The sequence below is a fragment of the Tachypleus tridentatus genome, chromosome 13 (genome assembly GCF_004210375.1).
Source record: "Tachypleus tridentatus isolate NWPU-2018 chromosome 13, ASM421037v1, whole genome shotgun sequence".
Classification (NCBI taxonomy): Eukaryota; Metazoa; Arthropoda; class Merostomata; order Xiphosura; family Limulidae; genus Tachypleus; species Tachypleus tridentatus.
Window position 1 is genome coordinate 192,188,571 of NC_134837.1, and position 19,401 is coordinate 192,207,971.

The following is a 19,401-nucleotide window of genomic DNA, read 5'->3' on the forward strand; positions in this document are numbered from 1 at the left end:
ATTTAACATTCGTTTTACGTTTTCAAATTTTGATCTAGAATACTGCACTTCATTTGGCAGTAATGAATAATAAACCTGAGTCAGCGAAACTCTTGCTAACTCTTGATTGTGGAATACTAAGAAACAACCAGGACATGACCCCTATTGACTTCGTTCTTTATTTCAAGCACAGTGAGGTTGCTATGGTAATGGTCACACATGAAACTCGGTAGGTCATTTATGGTTTTAGCAAGTATCACATTAATTTTAACATTTAATATTCTTCTTTTAACACACATATATATGTATTCAAATAAATTATCTAACGTACATTTTGAAGGCACAGTTTCAAGATCAAGAAATAAATTCCTGTTCATTGGTTAGGTTTGAAATTGATTATATCTATTCGACCAATAGCATACTACTGTAGAAACGAGCGTTTTTTTTTTATTTTTCGTCAAGGGAATACCTTGCAATTGTTATGTTTATTGTAACGCTAGTCCCTAACTTTGCAGATGTTGGAAAACAACGTTATACTTTTTTGTTTTATTCAATGAGGCGTTTATTATGGGGTATTCCTTTATTACAATCGGGGTCGACGGAACAAAGCATGTAAAAAATATATATTTAAGACGTTGTAGAAAACGGCAACATTGTTTGTCTCTGAGCTGTATAGTTCCATATCATTTTGTCAGTACCATCCACTCCGCATCTGGTATTATTGTAATTTAAGTTCATCACTGGCCTTTTCTTACTATATTGTTATCATCCCTGGCTAATGATGAGTAATATTTAACAGCAGTGCTTTGAACATCAGGAACCTCGCTTCCCTTGATGAAGATCGTGTCAGATGGAAGTTCAACTTTATTTTTTTCCCTTTTGTAACCTATTGTTAGATTTATGTCCAGTAACTTCTTAGAAGACGTGGAACTTCTAAAGAAATTATCACAAGTTATACTATGTTCACTGTTTAACTTACAGATTACAGTTTGCTTTCTTTAGTTATTTCTGGTTGGCTTTCCTTCTTTGCTTCCTGTACACACTCGCGTATTAATGCCATTATCACAAATAGACCCGAAGTTTGATGGTATATATCGCAGGATTTCTTGGAATGTATTGTTTCCAAAGAACATTAACCACCTAATATGGTTTACTGGTCTTTAGTGGCCACGTTTTCTGGTGAATAATCTGCGTGGTTTCATTCAAAGATGGTTTCTGTTGGATCAAATGTTGCATTTGTTTTCTATTTTCTTCAGTATTACCAAACCGAGGTCAGCCTGAAGTTTAACGAAATATATTATTTGTCATTTCTTGCTGGTGTACCAAAGTGTCTACTCCAAACTGTTCAATTGCTTGTTTTTTATTTATTAACATCAGTTAGCACAACCATAACAAAGTAACGTTGCAGTTTCTTAACATCTGTGTTTCCACTTCTCTTTCTGCACAACCTTTCTTCCTCTCTTTGTCCATTTCAACATGTCCTCCTTATTATCTTCTTCAAGAATAGATTGTATCCAGATAAAGCTGTATCGGCATTTCTTCTCGCATATCCAGTTGGGCCTGGTTTAAACCGTAGAAGTTTGACATCTGTTTTGTTGTACACCATTCTTTCTAGTTCCTATCTTTTGACAAACGCACTTTTAATTTTTACTATCATAATCATTAATCATAATACATCTGAAAAATATGAAAGAAAACCCTAACGCTATAAACAGATCGTCTTCTTCAGAGGTACAAGTGAATATGTCAAAACCGCTTGGGTTTTATTGTACTTAATACCTGTCAACATCAGTCCAGTTTTCACCTAATCTGGTGTCACAACATTTTTATCGACTACTCACCTGACAGTCATTTTAAGAATTTACTTTACGCTCTGAAACTCATGTTATTCGTTGCAAAATTATCTAACAAGAAATTTAAAAGAAGGCTGAATATACTATAAGGTAACAAAATTTTATACTCATGAAAAATGATTCAGTATGATGCAATAAAAACGACTTGATATGATGCAAAACGTTACTGCATAAAACATCAATCAAGCAGTTTGAGTTTGGTTTGAATTTCGCGCAAAGCTACACAGAGCTATCTGCACTAGCCGTCTCTAACTTTGAAGTAATAGGCTAGCTGCTAGAGGGTTGACAGTTTGTTTTTTAATTTCGCGCAAAACTACACGAGAGCTATTTGCGCTAGCCGTCCCTAATTTAGCAGTGTAAGACTAGAGGGAAGGCAGCTAGTCATCATTACCCACCAACAACTTTTGGGCTACTCTTTTACCAATGAATAGTGAGATTAACCCTTCATATTATAACGCCCACACGGCTGAAAGAACGAGCATGTTTGGTGTGACGGGGATTCGAAACAATTTTGCGTTTTTTCTGCTATGGCATACAGTGACTGGAAGTTATCACAAACAATGAGTGAAATCATTTATTTTCTATGTAACATACATAAGGGCTCTAGAACAGTCTGTCAATTAATTAAATATTGATAACAGAAGTATTTACTTTTTATTGTGAATTATAGTTGCTAGGGGCCCGGTAACCAACAAAGCCATAAACTCACAAATAACTTAATGCATGAATAGGTTAAATAATATGTTTCAAAAACCGATGGGATATGGGCCCTATTGCTAATTCTAAGATTAATTTAGGTTAAAGCTAGATCAATATTTGTTTTAATGTACCAAAAATTTCACCCCAATAATTGCAGATGAAGTAACCAAGTAGTTGTTTTCATTATATTAAAATTCACGTGCTATCAAGATGGTTTTGAATAATTTTAGGCTGTTACTATGGTATATTATCATTGAAATATTTATATTAAAACACGCAAACAACAGTTTTTCTTAGCAATTTTGAAGAAAAATGTAACAATGCCAGAAACTGAGAGCATTTTCAAATCCTAGAAGCCAATTTCAACTTTATTTTCTTAATGTTTAGATAAAATGATCGTTCTAAGATAATAACTGGATATCCGATTTATTTATTATCCAGGAACGCAGAGATTTTGAAAAGTAGACTCAAAATGTTTGGATGTGTTGTAGAGGGACTAACCGCCGTCATGCCCGACGTAATGATGGTAAGCTGATACAGGAATATTTCACTGAGTTTAAATATGATGATTTTCAGTTAGCTCATATAGAACGACCGCTGTGTTTCAAGATGTAACAATGTTAAGTTAGATTTTGTACAAATACTGTTGTGTTTTAATATGTAACGATGTTAAGTTATATTTTATACAAATACTGTTGTGTTTTAACATGTAACGATGTTAAGTTGTATTTTGTAAAAATACTGCATTTTTAATATATAATTATTTAAAGGTAGATTACGTATGGAGACTTTTGTTACATTAGATCTCAGAGTGGTAAATTAGTGTTGAATGAGAATTTAATCAAATTATAGGATAGTGAATAACAATATAAAATCCATACTTGATAATCTGATCAGTGTAATAAAACTGGTATTGTTTTGTATAAATGTTTAGTCAGTAGATCTGAAATGTTATGTACAATGGTACTTAATCTGTGTTAGGAAACCCGGATATTCAATGAGTTAAGAAAACTGAAACTACGATATTTTTACATTGTATTGAACCAAGTGAATTGTGTGTAAAACGTTTGTATAAGCTTCTAGATATATTTAAAAATATAGAAAAATATTTTACGCTTGTCTTTTACGTATTCCAGTACACTGTAAAGGTTTCAAATTACAATTTATTATAACATATGGTAAAATGTTTTATCCACTCTTGTCGATACGTAAGGTTACGAGCAGAAATTAGTTTAATTACATCTTGACAAACAAACATACAAGAAACGTGTCAATACAAATGAAGAAATTAAAGATAAGTGCACAGAAATACGAAACTAAAACAAATGACTGTATAAGAGAAAGAAGCCTTGGGGCAATCGTTTTAGTATTCCCAGATTTGTCACTTTATAGCGATACTTGTATTCTCTGCTAACTTTTCACGATATATCTAGCAAACTTAAAAATGCTTTATGCGTAAACAGGCGTGAAACAACTAGGTGTGTTTTATACGTATACATGCCTGAAACAGCTTCGTGTGTTTAACACGACGACAAGCGTGAAGAACTAGGTGTGATTTACACGTATATGTGAAATGAAACAACTAGATATATTTTACACGTAGACATGCATGAAATAATTAGGTGTGTTTTGCACGTAAATACGAATGCAACAACTAGGTAACACGCAGACATGCTCGAAAAAAACTAGGTGTGGTTCACACGTATATACCAATGAAACAGCTAATTGTGTTTTACACGTAGACATGCATGAAATAACTAGGTGTGTTTCGCACATAAATACAAATGCAACAACTACGTAGCACGCAGATATGCGCGAAATAACATGGTGTGGTTCACATGTAGATATCAATGAAACAGCTAGGTGTGTTTTACACGTAGACATGCATTAAAGAACCAGGCGTGTTTTACAGGAAGACAAGCGTGAAACAGTAAGGTATGATTTGTATTATCCTCAATCACAAGCAAGTAATTCTTTACCAAATAGTCTTGTTAAAACAAATAAATCTCCTTATATCGACCTTGACCACACTACAATCTTCTCTCGTTTTTAACGTCTTATTTCTTAGGCTGTACTGGACCGCTGTATTTCAAAATCAAAGACTAGTGAAGACTCGAAGTATTTTTTCGTAAGTACTTTGTAAAACTTGCTTTTAACTTCTTTATACGACAGTTAGCCTCTCGACCGAAACAGAGTCCAAATGTCACAATATAAGTTTTAGTTTTACAGAATTAACGTTCGATTTGATGCACATAAAACGAACTAGTTTATATAGAAGATTGATTGAATAACTCAGTAGAATAAAAACAGGTATTTTAATGTAAGCTGGATGATTGTTTTAGGTGTCATCTCTGAGTGTTAAGTATTAACACCATTCGAGAAAACCTATGACTAAAATTAAATGCAAAGGCAACATCTTAAAATGTGTGTTAAAATATCTTAATCTTTCATAGGAATTTACTGTCCTTTTATATGGTAGGTAAAATACAATTTCGAAATTCTACAAGACACTCGAAGTATCTGTGCTTTTCTGAATAAGAAACGAAAACCCTTACCTGTTATGAACGTAAGTATATATATAAAGAAGTAGCCAACTGTTAATATATGTATGCTTGTAAATAACTAGTCTTAACTGTTATAAGTTGTTAACTCACGTATATATATATATATTCTCTATTCGACTTTAACCCTACATAGATATGGGTTTGGACGCTCGGAAATTTTGTATCAGATAATAAGTTTTACACTCGGGTTTTGGGTTGCTGGTCCTGAAAGCGACCAAAAAGGGCGAGTTATTAACATACGTGTGTTTGTACATAATTAACTTCAGTCGCTAACAGTTACAAACATAATTATCTTTGTACATAACTAGTCTCAGGTGTTAGCAACATAGTGCTTTTTATCTGTCCTATTTTCCTCATTATAAACATGCTCTAATTTCCCTTCTTAGGTATTTTTGTGTTTCTATCAAATACACAATATTTCTGTATTTTTTTTTCGTAGCATATGGTTCGTTACAAACGAGAAGAACTGCTTTCTCATCGTCTCTGTGTAAAATATCTAGAAACAAAGTGGTGAGTATGGTAATGCTATAAAACATTTATGATTTTATAACTGATGTATATCAACAGTGAAAACAAGTCGTTGTAAGAGGAAGGGAGACCGTGGTCAGTCTGTTAGGCTTTTGATAAATCTAATAGCAGACATAAAACGTTTTATTTATGAACTGATGGATTTCTTTCTTTAAATAAAGATAAAATATTCTCCATGTAAAAAAACAATGCACTAGGTTGTCATCTTATCTTTACACCAACTGTTCGACTTACTTTCAGGTTCTGTCATCTTATCTTTACACCAACTGTTCCACTTACTTTCAGGTTCTGTAAATGCAAACCAATTCACACTGCATTTTACTTAGAGACGAACACAGCAGTTTTAAACGTTCCACGAAAACTTGTAATTTTCATATCCGTTTCAGTAAGACGAATATATCATTCTAAAACCTTCGTCTCACAGTAAGGCACCAAATTCTCCAAGCAATAAAGACTTCGATGTGTGTGTGTCACATGTTTTATTTCCGGTATATATGTGACAACATATCTGTACATGTTATTCATGTGATGACTACTTTGAAATTTAAAAATGTAATACTCAGTAATGCTTGGTAATAAGTCATGTGTTCCTCGTGTTTGTAAGAGTAAATCGGCCCGACATGGCCAGGTGATTAAGGCACTCTGAGGGTCGCTGGTTCGAAACCCCGTCGCACCAAAAATGCTCGCCCTTTCAGTCGTGAGGGCGTTATAATGTTACGGCCAATTCCACTGTTCGTTGGCAAAAAAATAGCCCAAGAGTTGGCGGTGGGTAGTGATGACTAGCTGCCTTCCCTCTAGTCTTACATTGCTAAATTAGGGACGGCTAGCGCAGATAGCCCTCGTGTAGTTTTGCGCGAAATTCAAAAACAAACAAACAAGGGTAAATCAATAATATATCGAATTAGTTCCGTGGTGTAAAATGCCTAAAATGGTAGAAACAAGAAGACGTTTAGGTCTCAATTAAGATCACTTTAGGTCAAGAAAGTTTGAAACTCATTATAGCTGCAGTGAAGTATGTTTTTCTTCAATTTTTTAGGCCTGAAAGCCTCTTCGTTTTACCAACCTAGGCTTAACTTACACCACCGAACTAAGCTTTTTGTGCATCCAAACAGCATTTCAGGTAGATTTTTGAAAGTCATAGGTCCAGGTTATTTGTTCTGATACTGACACGCTAAAGATCGACCCGTATTGCACATCTCTAAAATGAACTGTGATAAAATTATTGTTTGTTTATCTTTTTATTTCAGGAACTCGTACGGCATGTACTTCCACTTGATGAACCTGTTTGTTTATACGATCTTTCTGGCCCTTGTCACAGCCAATGCCATCAGTCTAATGGATAACCGACCAAAGTATCCACATCATACAAGTCCCTTTCTTAATGACTCGGTGGGTAATGGATCGTCTGGAATAGCTTCTGCAGAGGGAAAGAGGCTGGTCAGTAGAGACCTATCTTACGTTTACATTTATAAGTCATCTTCTGATTAACAAAGAGAGTTTGTAACAGACCATCGCTGGGCACGTATTAGTAACGAGAGTGTAAACGGGTATGGGATTGTAGGGGGCGTTGCAGTTAGATGTTATGTTATTAATTAGTATAGGTATAAAGGTGTTCCTTTATATTGGTTGAGTTTTGGTTTTATTTGCTGTATAAGTGGAGCTTCTTTGATTTTGCATTTGTTTATATATGTTTCCCTACTTAGTATCTGAGTGTTTTCTATGGTTATGTTGTGTTTGTTTGATTTGTAGTGTTCAAAAACATGTTAAGGTGTTTTTTTGTGTTCTTTGAATCTGGTTTCCATTTTTCTGCTTGTTTCTCCAACACAGAAATCATGGCAGTTGTTACATTATATTTTATAAATTATGTTCGTGTTGTGTTTGTCAGTGTAGTTTGTATGGACTTTAGTTTTGCATCTGATTTTGAATAAATTTCATGTTTATTGGAATGCTGTGTTTTGTTATAAAATTTGCCAAATTTTGGTTATTTTTTATCGTTATTTGATATCGGGAAGAAAATGGTCTCCAACAGTGTAAGGTTTTGTTGTTTATTTGTCATTGACTGTGCTGTTGGTCTAGATGTGTGCGTATACATTTTTTTCAACGTTTTTTGGGGAATCTGTTGATGTTGATTAAGTTTTGTTTTATTTTGTTGATTTCATCATTAATTTTATCAGGTGAACATAGTTTTGTGGCTGTGTTTATTTGGTTTCTTAATATGTTGAGCTTTTATTTTGTTTTATGTGGTGAGTTCCAGGGAATGTATAATCCAGTGTGGGTGTTTTTTCTGTGGATTTCTGTTTTGAATTGTGTATCGGTCCTTGCGAACTAGAGGTTGAGATATGCTATTGGATGTTGGGGTGTATGGAGTTAACGTGGTTGGATAAACTAAGTATGTGTTCTGTAGATGTGAATTCAGCAACTGTATTGCCAACATATCGGTACCAGTATAGTGGTGGGTGTAAGGCTGAATTGATCACTTGAGATTCAATCTGTGTTATAAAAAATGTTGGTTAGAACTGATGACACAGGATTCCCCATACTTAGGTCATTTATTTGTAGGTAGTTTTGGTCATTGAACATAAAGTTAGTATTAGTGGTAGTGAATTCTATCAGAGTTGCTAATTGGTTGCCTGGAATGTCTATCGACGGGTTGGGATCTTGAATATAAAGTTCTAAATCTATCTTGCAGGCATCAGTAGTTAGGACTTCTCTGAAGAGGAAGATTACATCAAAACTGGCCATTAAGGCTTTATGAATTAGTTGATTAAGATTATATTTAAAATTAAAAGAGTCTTTGGAAAAGGAACTGGCTGATGTTATATATTTAGAAAATGCCAACACTGTGTATTTATCGAAGTTATAGTTGAATGATTCATAGGTCGATATTATGAGTCGTACTGGGGGCGCTGTATAGTTGTGATGTGTGTGAGACGGTCTTGTGTAGGTAAAAATAAAGGTTTTCTGAGGTTGTATTGGTTTTTCACTTGTAGTAGTATTTTATTAGTTGGATTTCATGTGTTATTGTTGGATTTGTGTGTATTGATTTTGAAGAATTTTCACGCAAAGCCATCAACATAATTTCGTAGAAAAGAAAACTAAAAAGCAATCTCGCACGGAAAGATATTAATTCTATAAACAACCTAAAACAAGACATCAATATCAAAATTCTAAAAGCAGTTAAAGGCAATGCTTTAGTTATAATGCACACAAATGAGTGCATTCAAAAAACGAATAACATTTTATCAGATACAATTAAACACAAAAACACTTTCACACGTTTTTGAATACTGCAAATCAGGTAAACATAACATAACTATAGAAAACGCCCAGATACCAAGTAGGAAAACAAATGTAAACAAACGCCAAAGCAAAGAAGCCCTACTTATACAATAACTCAAACCAGTGTAAAGGAACATCTTCGTAACTGTACTAAATAATAACCTAACATCTAACTTAAACGCCCTCTATAGTCCCGTACCTGTTTACGTTCTCGTTCCTAAGACACGTGCCCGGCAATGGTCAGTTACAAACTCTCTTTGTTAACCTGAAGACAACCTAAAAAGGATGAAACGTTGTTCTATACTTTATCTTAATTAAAGTTTTAACACCCATACGTCCTGAGAATACGTAGTTACATAATGTGGTATTCTGTAGTGGCTGAACAGTTACAAAAATGTGGTATTCTGTACTGGCTGAAATGAATCTCCTTAATTTTTTATGTTAAAATAAATCTTATATCAGCGAGAACAAATTATTTCACTCAAAGAATAAGGTAAATTTATGATTTATCTCGAACGAGTATCCGATTTATTATGTTATGTATTACGGTTTCAAATAGCAGGAAATTTAAATTTAGAGGTTAATTGAATATCGATGTGTATTATATTTGTGATATTTGCCAACAAGATTGATACACAGTTTTCTTTCTTAACACAGATATATTTTAAAATACAAACAAAATACAATTTATAATAACGGTTATTACACATAACAACATATATACAAAACTTTTACAAATGTGCAAATAATGTTGAGTCTTGTATCTGGTTTGGAACTGAATTTTCATTTTAGCAACGGTGTAAGATGAACGAATTAATTCTGTGTTAAAACACAGGTGCACTTCACTTGACGGGAAGCCAGCTCGTTTCTTTACACTTGAGCTTTTACCGCTGAAGTTATACAATATATTCGTAGATACATTAACGTCCGAAGTTAATCCGCTGAAATTAAACAGTTTTTAATGTTCGAAACCTTCAAAATGTCCTGGTCAAAAATCTGTAGTTTCTCGCTTAATAAGCGTTTATCACAATTATAACTTCCGAGGTTTATAGTATATTAACTGTAGCAAACCAGCAATAGGAAATTTTTTCTCCGCGTTGCCTTGATTAGCTTTTATAAACTAATTTTCTAGGAGATTTTCTAGAAATTTCAGCTGGCACAACAATACTAATATTTTACATACATAATCGAACATTGTTGATTCTTACGCTCGAAAATCTTCTACTCATATAAAGAATAGGCGGGACTTTCACAATACACATTTAACAATATAAGTTGCGTGCATTTTTAAATATATATTTAACTCGCACAAACGTCAATATCAAAATAAATGTACATTAGTAAGTCCGTTAATAGTAGTCCTAAATTATGAAATGACAGACCAGAGGAAAGACAGCTAGTTAATAACATCCAGTGACAACTTCTGAGTCATATTATAATCAAATAATGGAATCAGGTCTTCACATTTATATGAGGCATGAAGACCCAAGTGGCGTGGGCACACTTTTCTATTCATAAGGTGTTCTATTTATGGAAAGGGGAAGGTAATTCTTTGAATAAAGATGATCTAACAATTAGTTTGTAAAATAAAATAATACGTTTCAAGATAAGTAAGAATTTATGATAAAGAATTACAAGTTTTCGGATTTACGGTCTGAAACCCGAAATATTAAACCACTTCCTATCTTTGATTGCCACATAAAATTGGTATCCCAAGTTTACCCCTGAAGACCAAAGGCTCACATTTCGAACGCGCTCGGTTTATAGCGTTTTTTTATCATTTTAAATAAATATAATTGTTTGCACAAAGACGATCAAAGGAACAATATTTTCTATTTTGGTTAGTGTACTGATTGGAAATATGTGGTAATTTATACCAGGAGGTAAAGTTGTAAAGCAATAAGGTATTATAATGAGTTGTTTTGTCTCACAGCTATTTGTTTTTTATCGGCCGGCCTCCTATGGGAGCTCCACGTGCAATTTGTGAGTCACAGAATCTATATTTGTCATCGAAAGATGCTTGCTCTTTCAGCCGTCGGGGCATTATAATATGACGAGCAATCTCACTGTTCGTTGGTAAAGACTAGTAGTATTGACTAGCTTTCTTCGTTACAGTTTATCACTTCTAACTTAGGGGTGGTGAGCCTACACAGTCTTCAGTTAGTTTTGTATGAATTAAAAAAACAACAATATACAGACCAACTGATTAAATGCTTTAATGACGTAGATACATAATATATACACCCATCTATTTTCGACACACATTCCTTAATAAAGTACTAGTACTTTTATAAATTTTATAAACGTAAACCAAAGACTCCCGAGAGTGATCCATGTATCAGGTTATGTACCACTTCATAAGTCAGGGACTACCAAGAGCTACTCATGTATCAGGTTATGTACTACTTCATAAGTCAGGGATTACCAAGAGCTACTCATGTATCAGGTTATGTACTACATCATAAGTCTGGGACTCCCGAGAGTGATCCATGTATCAGGTTATGTACCACTTCATAAGTCAGGGACTACCAAGAGCTACTCATGTATCAGGTTATGCACTACTTCATAAGTCAGGGACTACCAAGAGCTACTCATGTATCAGGTTATGTACTACATCATAAGTCTGGGACTACCAAGAGCTACTCATGTATCAGGTTATGCACTACTTCATAAGTCAGGGACTACCAAGAGCTACTCATGTATCAGGTTATGTACTACTTCATAAGTCAGGGACTACCAAGAGCTACTCATGTATCAGGTTATATACTACATCATAAGTTTGGGACTACCAAGAGCTACTCATGTATCAGGTTATGCACTACTTCATAAATCAGGGACTACCAAGAGCTACTCATGTATCAGGTTATGTACTACTTCATAAGTCAGGGACTACCAAGAGCTACTCATGTATCAGGTTATGTACTACATCATAAGTTTGGGACTACCAAGAGCTACTCATGTATCAGGTTATGTACTACATCATAAGTTTGGGACTACCAAGAGCTACTCATGTATCAGGTTATGTACTACTTCATAAGTCAGGGACTACCAAGAGCTACTCATGTATCAGGTTATGTACTACTATGTGATAATGTCGACAAGAGTAATGCAGGTATTGTTTCAAACTGAAACGTGACCCGACAAACTGCACTTCAGTGGCACAGCAGTATGTGTGTGGACTCACACTGTTACAAACTGGGTTTCGATACCCGCAGTGGGCAGAGCACAAATAGCTCATTGTGTAACTTTATGCTTAATATCAAACAATCAATCAGTCAAACCACCTAGAATATCAGCATCCGTTGATTGCACGTTAGTTGTGTGTGTGTGTGTAAAATAAACAACTTCTTGATTTATGGATAAGCTGCTAATAATATATACGTTTATTTTTCCTTTTCCCAACAGAAGCCGCACGCGATGTGTTCAGTCAACGCTTTAGTCGTGCTTGTTTTCGTTGTTTTGAACATAATAAAGGAATTCTACCAAATGTACACACAGGTAAATAGAAAGTTTGTTCTGTTGTAACACAGGTAATTTGAAAGTTTGTTTAGTTACAGCTTTAATGATGTAAATTACCCCGAAAAGTTTCTTCTGTTGTGTCTTCAACGGTGTAACCAACACCAAGCGTTTGTTCTGTATTATCTTTAACTATGTAAACGACACCAAACGTTTCTGCTGTCATATCTTTATTGATGTAAACGACACCAGAAGTTTCTTCTACCATATCTGTAATAATATTAACAACCCAAGCTGTCTTGTTTGTTAAAGTTCTTTGCTCTTTCACATATAACTTGTTTTATTGAGCATATTTGTAATGTTTCGGTATGTACATAGATACACACGAGCAATAATAGAAGTCAGTGGTTGGGTAATATTGTCCTTTTCTCTAACATTGGCCATTGAAGACAATACTGTCCGATTTCATCTGCCAACCTTGTGCTAACGTATGGACCAATAACATCACCTTAGGTACATCGGACAGTGTGATTTGTCTTCAAGAATCAACCAGTAACCGAAGTTACGCATATTTTCGGATTGAAAACTATATTCTTAAACTTCCTAGCCAATGGTCAGGTATTGTTATCGGTGTCCAAGCACAGAGATAAAAGACATCCAACATTGTTTGGCCATTGACGACATTGGTCAGACTTTGGTCACTGCCTGTATCGTGTCCAATTATTACCTTTCTTTAGGCCAGACGTGTATAATCCAGTAGTATTCTAATAAATGGCTTCATATTCTTAGTTAGCACCACCAATAGTAAAATGGAGTACCCATAAAATGGTCTTGTTAAATACAGAACAGTTTGGTAAAAACAACAACGTAAAACATTCAAGTTTTCTTATGCATACAAACAACAAATGTATATCTTCAGAAGGTTTTAGATTACTAGACTAAACCTTTCACTTAACCAAATGTCTTCAGTGAAAACTTATTCAATTGCTTTTCACGTTTGTTTCCACCTTCGAGATCAAACGTATGAAAAAGCAATGAACAACAACAAAATTGTCTTCCTCAAAATTCGAAATGAACCCTCTTGGCCTTTTGTATCACGCTAATGTTAACTAATATTTGATTTCGTTGAAGCCCAGAAGATACATAAAACAATTAAAAGATCAAGTGTGGTACTCTGTCGGAGAAAACATAAGAGAATTAATTCCATGGAGTGATACATTTTTCTAATTTTAGTTGATAACAGATATTTTAATGAAGATTATTATTGTAATATATTCTTATAATCTGCCAACAAAGTATTGTGGTATTAAGTTAATTCATTTGTTTAGTCTCGTATTTAATTTTTGCATAGTCTAAATTCTTTGTTCATACACTGTTTCCGCAATAGTACTGTAATCATCAATAACTAATGTTCCATTTTATTTTTATTATATTCAAATTTAGTTTAATGGAATGAATGCCCTTTTTATATTTGAAGAGAAAAATTGGCGTAAAATGTGAGATCGTATACATTTTAACTTTTCTAAATGAAATACAAAAGCGTATACAAAACAAATTAAAAATGCAAAACAGAAATTACGGGCTTTGTGACCACTTATAAATGAATAACGGGATATGATATTTCTATTTTAATCCCCTTACAGCTGAAAGTAGTGTTCAGTAATATGTTACAGATCAGACCTTTCCAGTTCGGAACCCAATATGCTTGGTCCCTTACGATCCATCAGCAAATTAGAAAAAATACAATAAAAATCATTGTTTATATTTGTATATAGTGATACTTTATATAACTTTTAAAGTATACGACCATTATGAAATACTAATCTACTTCTGGTTGGCATAGAAGAGGTAGACCAGACGTAGCCTAATGTTGGCTGAGGACGGAGGGTCAAAGGTTCGAGGCGCGATGCCACTGAATATACTCTAACTTTTAGCTGTAAATCCGTTATAAAAGTAGCAATCTATACTCTTCTTCAAGGCCCGGCATGGCTAGATGGTTAAAGCACTCGACTCGTAATCTGAGGGGCCGGGTTTGAAGCCCTGTCATACCTTATAATGTGACGGTCAATCCCACTATTCGTTGTTAAAAGAGTAGCCCAAGAGTTGGCGTCGGGTGGTAATGACTCGCTCGCTGCCTTCCCTCTAGGTTTACACTGCTAAATTAGGGACGGTTAGCGCAGATAGCCCTTGAGTAGCTTTCCGCGAAATTTAAAACAATCCAAACCCTTCTTCAATTAAGATTAGCCGCTTAGGCGGCAGGCATTGCAGACTGGCTACTTTTAACCTAGTTAGTAGTTTTAGTTTGGCTATAGTAGACGCATAGGAGAGTCTCGCACGTGGTCATTTAAATTACTTGTGTGTAAGATACTCTTCAAGTTAAAATGCAATACAGATAAAACGCCACCTAGTGGCACAGCGATATGTCTGTGGACTCACACTGCTAGAAACCGCGTTTTGCTATCCATGGTGGGCAGAGCACAAATAGCCCATTGTGTAGCTATGCGCTGAATTCCAAACAAACAAACAGAGAAAAAAATGTTTAAATTATGAAAATTTTAAAGAAATTGGAATCTTCATCGGTTATGGAAATAATCTTTATTCTCGTGCTTTTGTTTTAGGAGTTTAAATAAAATTAACAGTAGCTATTGTCTGGCTTCATTAGAGGTATAAAGTAATTGGATTTTAAAATGTATCGGGATGAATACTTCTGATAATAAAGGTATTTTGTAATAATAATTTTGATACTTACAATGATAAAAATAAATTATATAAATAAAAGTTTTATTAATATTGTGCCTTTTTAAAACATAGATTTTGGTTATATTTTAATTAGATATATGGTAAAAATAACTTATTAGGACTGGAATATCTTTAAAGTAGCAAATGTATCGGAAATTGTGTTGTTGTTTTGTATATCATAGACTAGTTCAATACTTCTTAGTTTCTACTCGGAAAAAGTTTAATTGGCTTTTCCACAAAGATTTGGCACGTAGTAACCCAATCGGCCTGATGAGCTGGGAATTGAACAGTGTACAACTAAACATGTTATGTGTTGCAAACCAGCCGGTCTTATGAGCTGGGAATTGAAGAGTGTACAACCAAACATGTTATGTATTGCAACCCAACCGGCCTGATGAGCTGGGAATTGAAGAGTGTACAACCAAACATATTACGTGTTGTAATCCAAACGGCCTGATGAGCTAGGTATTAAACAGTGCACAACTAAACATTTTGTGTGTTGTAACCCAACCGGGCTGATGAGTTGGGTATTAAACAGTGTACAACCAAATGTGTTATGGATTGTAACCCAACCGCCGTAGCACAATCAAACATTTTATATGTTTAAATCCAGCTGGCCTGATGAACTTTTATTTTAAACAATACATGATAAACGAACACTCGTATCAAACAAGTTAAAATATGGTATTTAACGTGTTTATGATTTTATTTTGCTCTCTTACAACATACCAAATTTGACATTGATTTGATTATTTTATAATTTATAAAAACTTTAAAGATTTTTTTCTTAGAATACTTTTTGTTTTGATAAAGGAATATTTGATGTTTCTGACTGGTTTTATTTACTTTTGTAGAGAATAAAATATTTTTTGGACATAATCAACACGGTAGAGTGGGGGCTCTACATTACAAGTGGTTTACTGGGGGCAACAAATATCATCAGTGGAATCTTAGACTACGGCACTGAGTATATTGTAGCAGCCACTGCTGTATTTCTCGCATGGTTCAACTATCTTCTCTACTTGCAGAGGTAATTAACACCTTATCTATACTTTATCGTGAAAATCCACTTAAAACATAGAATGTGAGAGCAACAGTGCGTGCGCTGTCTGATGAAGACATAGAACGTGAGAGTAACAGTGCGTGCGCTGTCTGATGAAGACATAGAATGTGAAAGCAACGGTGCGTGCGCTGTCTGGTGAAGACAGAATGTGAGAGCAACAGTGCGTGCGCTGTCTGATGAAGACATAGAATGTGAGAGCAACAGTGCGTGCACTGTCTTATGAAGAGATAGATTGTATTATGGAGTACATAATAAACTTTATCATATTATTTATAAATATTATTAAGTTTTTCAAACTGATTAGTTTTCGATCATGAGGCACAGCGGCGTGTCTGCGGACTCACACTGCTAGAAACCGGATCTCGATGCCCGTGATGGACAGAGCACAGATAGCTCATTGTGCAGCTTTGTGTTTAATTCTAAGCAAACAAACAAACAATCCATTATGAGTGTTCATTGTTAAAATTTAAAACTTGTTACGTACACTGAAAAAAGAAAATGTATTTACTCTAAGAAACGGTGTTCGAGAAAAGAAATATACAAGTCTATTGTTCTTTGTTCATCTATTTATTTTTGAAATGAAACTTCACTGACTGTGCGATATTTTGTATATCTTTATGAAGTAAATTATTTGTGATTGCACTCTTTGGAAACTCATAACATGTGTATATATTACAATTGTACAGTAAGGGTTACTTGTTCAAGTATGTTTCTGATATTTGTTTTAGGTTTAATAGAGTGGGAATCTACGTAGTGATGTTCCTGGAAATACTATCCACCCTGTTGCGAGTGATGCTTGTGTTTTCAGTTCTCATAATTGCTTTTGGTCTGAGTTTCTTCATCCTTTTGGGCAAAATAGAGGTTTGGAAGTATATTTTATTCTTTTTTTTATGGATGACTTCAGAAAATATTGAAGATAATTATTAAATGCTGAAAAAAAGTAAAGTATGTTGTCATAGTTTCTCAGGGTTAGGTGTTAAATAATACATTGCCATAGTTTCTCAGGGTTAGGTGTTAAATAATACGTTGTCATAGTTTCTGAGGGTTAGGTGTTAACTAATACGTTGTCATAGTTTCTCAGGGTTGGTTGTTAAATAATACGTTGTCATAGTTTCTTAGGGTTAGGTGTTAAATACGAAAGCAATAAGTACTTTAATTATTCCTTTTAATTACTTTTTTTTTACGTTAACCTATTGCTTAATCTCAGCACCTACATAATTATGTACCGAAGTTGTATAATAATATCGAAAGTATACACAAATTAGGATTTCGTTGAATTGGTAAACGCGCGGAGTAACAAAGAATCAAGAACTCCACTTTTCACGACACTTAAAGTACTAAAGTTCTCTGGTTCTACTTAATACTTATGATGTAAAATCTAGAGACACTATTGAACAAATAAAACTTAAATATAGCTCATAGTAAAACTGTTTTATTTGGATTAACTATATTAAACTTAAATTTTCCTCAGTGATATTTCCAGTTTTTAAACTAAGAGAGCTTAGGATTTTAACACATTGTTTGCATACTTTGTGGTGATTATTAATACAGTTGTATGTACTCTATGAAGAACATTAACATACATGCATACTTGGAATATTAACATACTTGCATACTTTGTAGTGATTATTAACACAGTTGTATGTACTCTATGAGGAATATTAACACCGAGTTTGTATTCTTTACCATAAATGGAACTTTGAAGGATATTCTATGTAATTAAATTCAGTTCTTTTTGTGTTTCGAACACGACGTTTTTTTGTTTTTGGGCAAACACGTTTAGTTAGTAAGTGATTCGAGTGTATCATGTATCTATGATTTGTCAGGGGCTAGAAGAAAAAGGTTTTTACAACCCTGGGATATCTCTGGTTCGAGTCGGAACTATGATGCTCGGAGAAGTGGACTTTCTCGGAACGTTTTTGAGACCTCTACGCAGTCTCGTCGGTCCAATGTCAAAACAGTTGTTTGCTGCAATAGTATTTCTTATGGGATTTGCTATTTTAATGCCAATTCTTTTGATGAATCTTCTGGTAAGTTCACAGTCCAATGGTATAAATAACTTCGTAACGAAACGTCTACACTACGTGCGCTCAACGTAAAGCTAAGTGTTAGCACAGAATAAGACGGTCGTAGACAATAATGTAAAGTCGTCTTGGCTTTGTCTATAACTTGTCAATAGCTACAAGTTTCCAAAAATGTTTTTTAGTCGACAGACTGAGTAATTACATTTTATCAAGGGTGAAAACCGTTTCTGTTGAATAGAATAAACTAAATCAGTAGAGGCGTAACTGTAGAGACATGCCATTTTTTATTTCTGAGTTTTCATAAGTAATGAATGACATAGAGTTAGGATAAAGTCTGTTTTATTTCAGTACTCTGTTGTCTATTGCTGTACACGTGTCACTCAGGTTAAAGTTAAGAAAATGCTCGTTACATAGTAACATGTTACAACTAATATTCCACTTAGAAACATGGTAAACGAAACTCATGATTAGATCCGCCAAGTCTTAATTATATACTGCTGCGATTTTTTCCTTTTGTTTATAGATTGGTCTAGCTGTTGGAGACATCGAAACGGTGAGAAGAAACGCGCAACTAAAGCGGCTAACAATGCAGGTACAACGTTTCTTACAAGACGTTAATGACAAAAATGAAATAAGAGAATCAGGCAAAATTATAATACTGAAAACACAGAAAATGAAATAAAGCTATATTTCTCGAAACAGCCATCCATAACTGTAATTGTTACTCAAAATAATGTATTCAGGTATGCATGCATACTGCACTGCATAATGGTTTATATATTGTTTTGCAATAAATAAATAACCCCTTAACTTATGTTATTTAAAGGGATGCTCTTCGTTTTCTTGAAGGATCTATGGTTTGAAAGTGTTTGACCCAAGGTTTTAGGGTGGTTTACACTCACGTGGATTTTAAAATTTCCCATCATGCATCTTATGATGACTTAAAAAGGAAAATAAAAAATAACATCCTTCTATTTCATCTTCTTACATTAAAATGTTATACGACAGTAAATTATAACTGTTGCATAGAGAGAAAGCATTATATCAGCTTTAGTTTCATATTTTTATGTTTAGTTCATTTCTTCTAGCTGTTCTCCGATAAGTTCATTTAGGCCTGGGATGGCCAGGTGGTTACGGGTGCTTGACTCGTAATCTGGGGGTCACGGGTTTGAATCCCCGTCACACCAAACATGCTTGCCCTTTCAGTCGTGGGGGTG

General features: G+C 34.3%; 1 protein-coding gene across 1 annotated transcript in view; it reads left to right on the forward strand.

Annotated features, from left to right (window-relative positions):
* TrpA1 (Transient receptor potential cation channel A1) overlaps positions 1–19,401 on the forward strand; it is a 67,469-nt gene that overhangs the window by 38,144 nt on the left and 9,924 nt on the right. Inside the window, exons 12-22 of the mRNA XM_076479068.1 lie at positions 39–208; positions 2,973–3,057; positions 4,600–4,659; positions 5,011–5,097; positions 5,535–5,605; positions 6,871–7,060; positions 12,308–12,400; positions 15,952–16,127; positions 16,889–17,021; positions 17,987–18,190; positions 18,708–18,776. Of these exons, the coding sequence (XP_076335183.1) occupies positions 39–208; positions 2,973–3,057; positions 4,600–4,659; positions 5,011–5,097; positions 5,535–5,605; positions 6,871–7,060; positions 12,308–12,400; positions 15,952–16,127; positions 16,889–17,021; positions 17,987–18,190; positions 18,708–18,776 (1,338 nt within the window). The remainder of the gene's footprint in view (positions 1–38; positions 209–2,972; positions 3,058–4,599; positions 4,660–5,010; positions 5,098–5,534; positions 5,606–6,870; positions 7,061–12,307; positions 12,401–15,951; positions 16,128–16,888; positions 17,022–17,986; positions 18,191–18,707; positions 18,777–19,401) is intronic.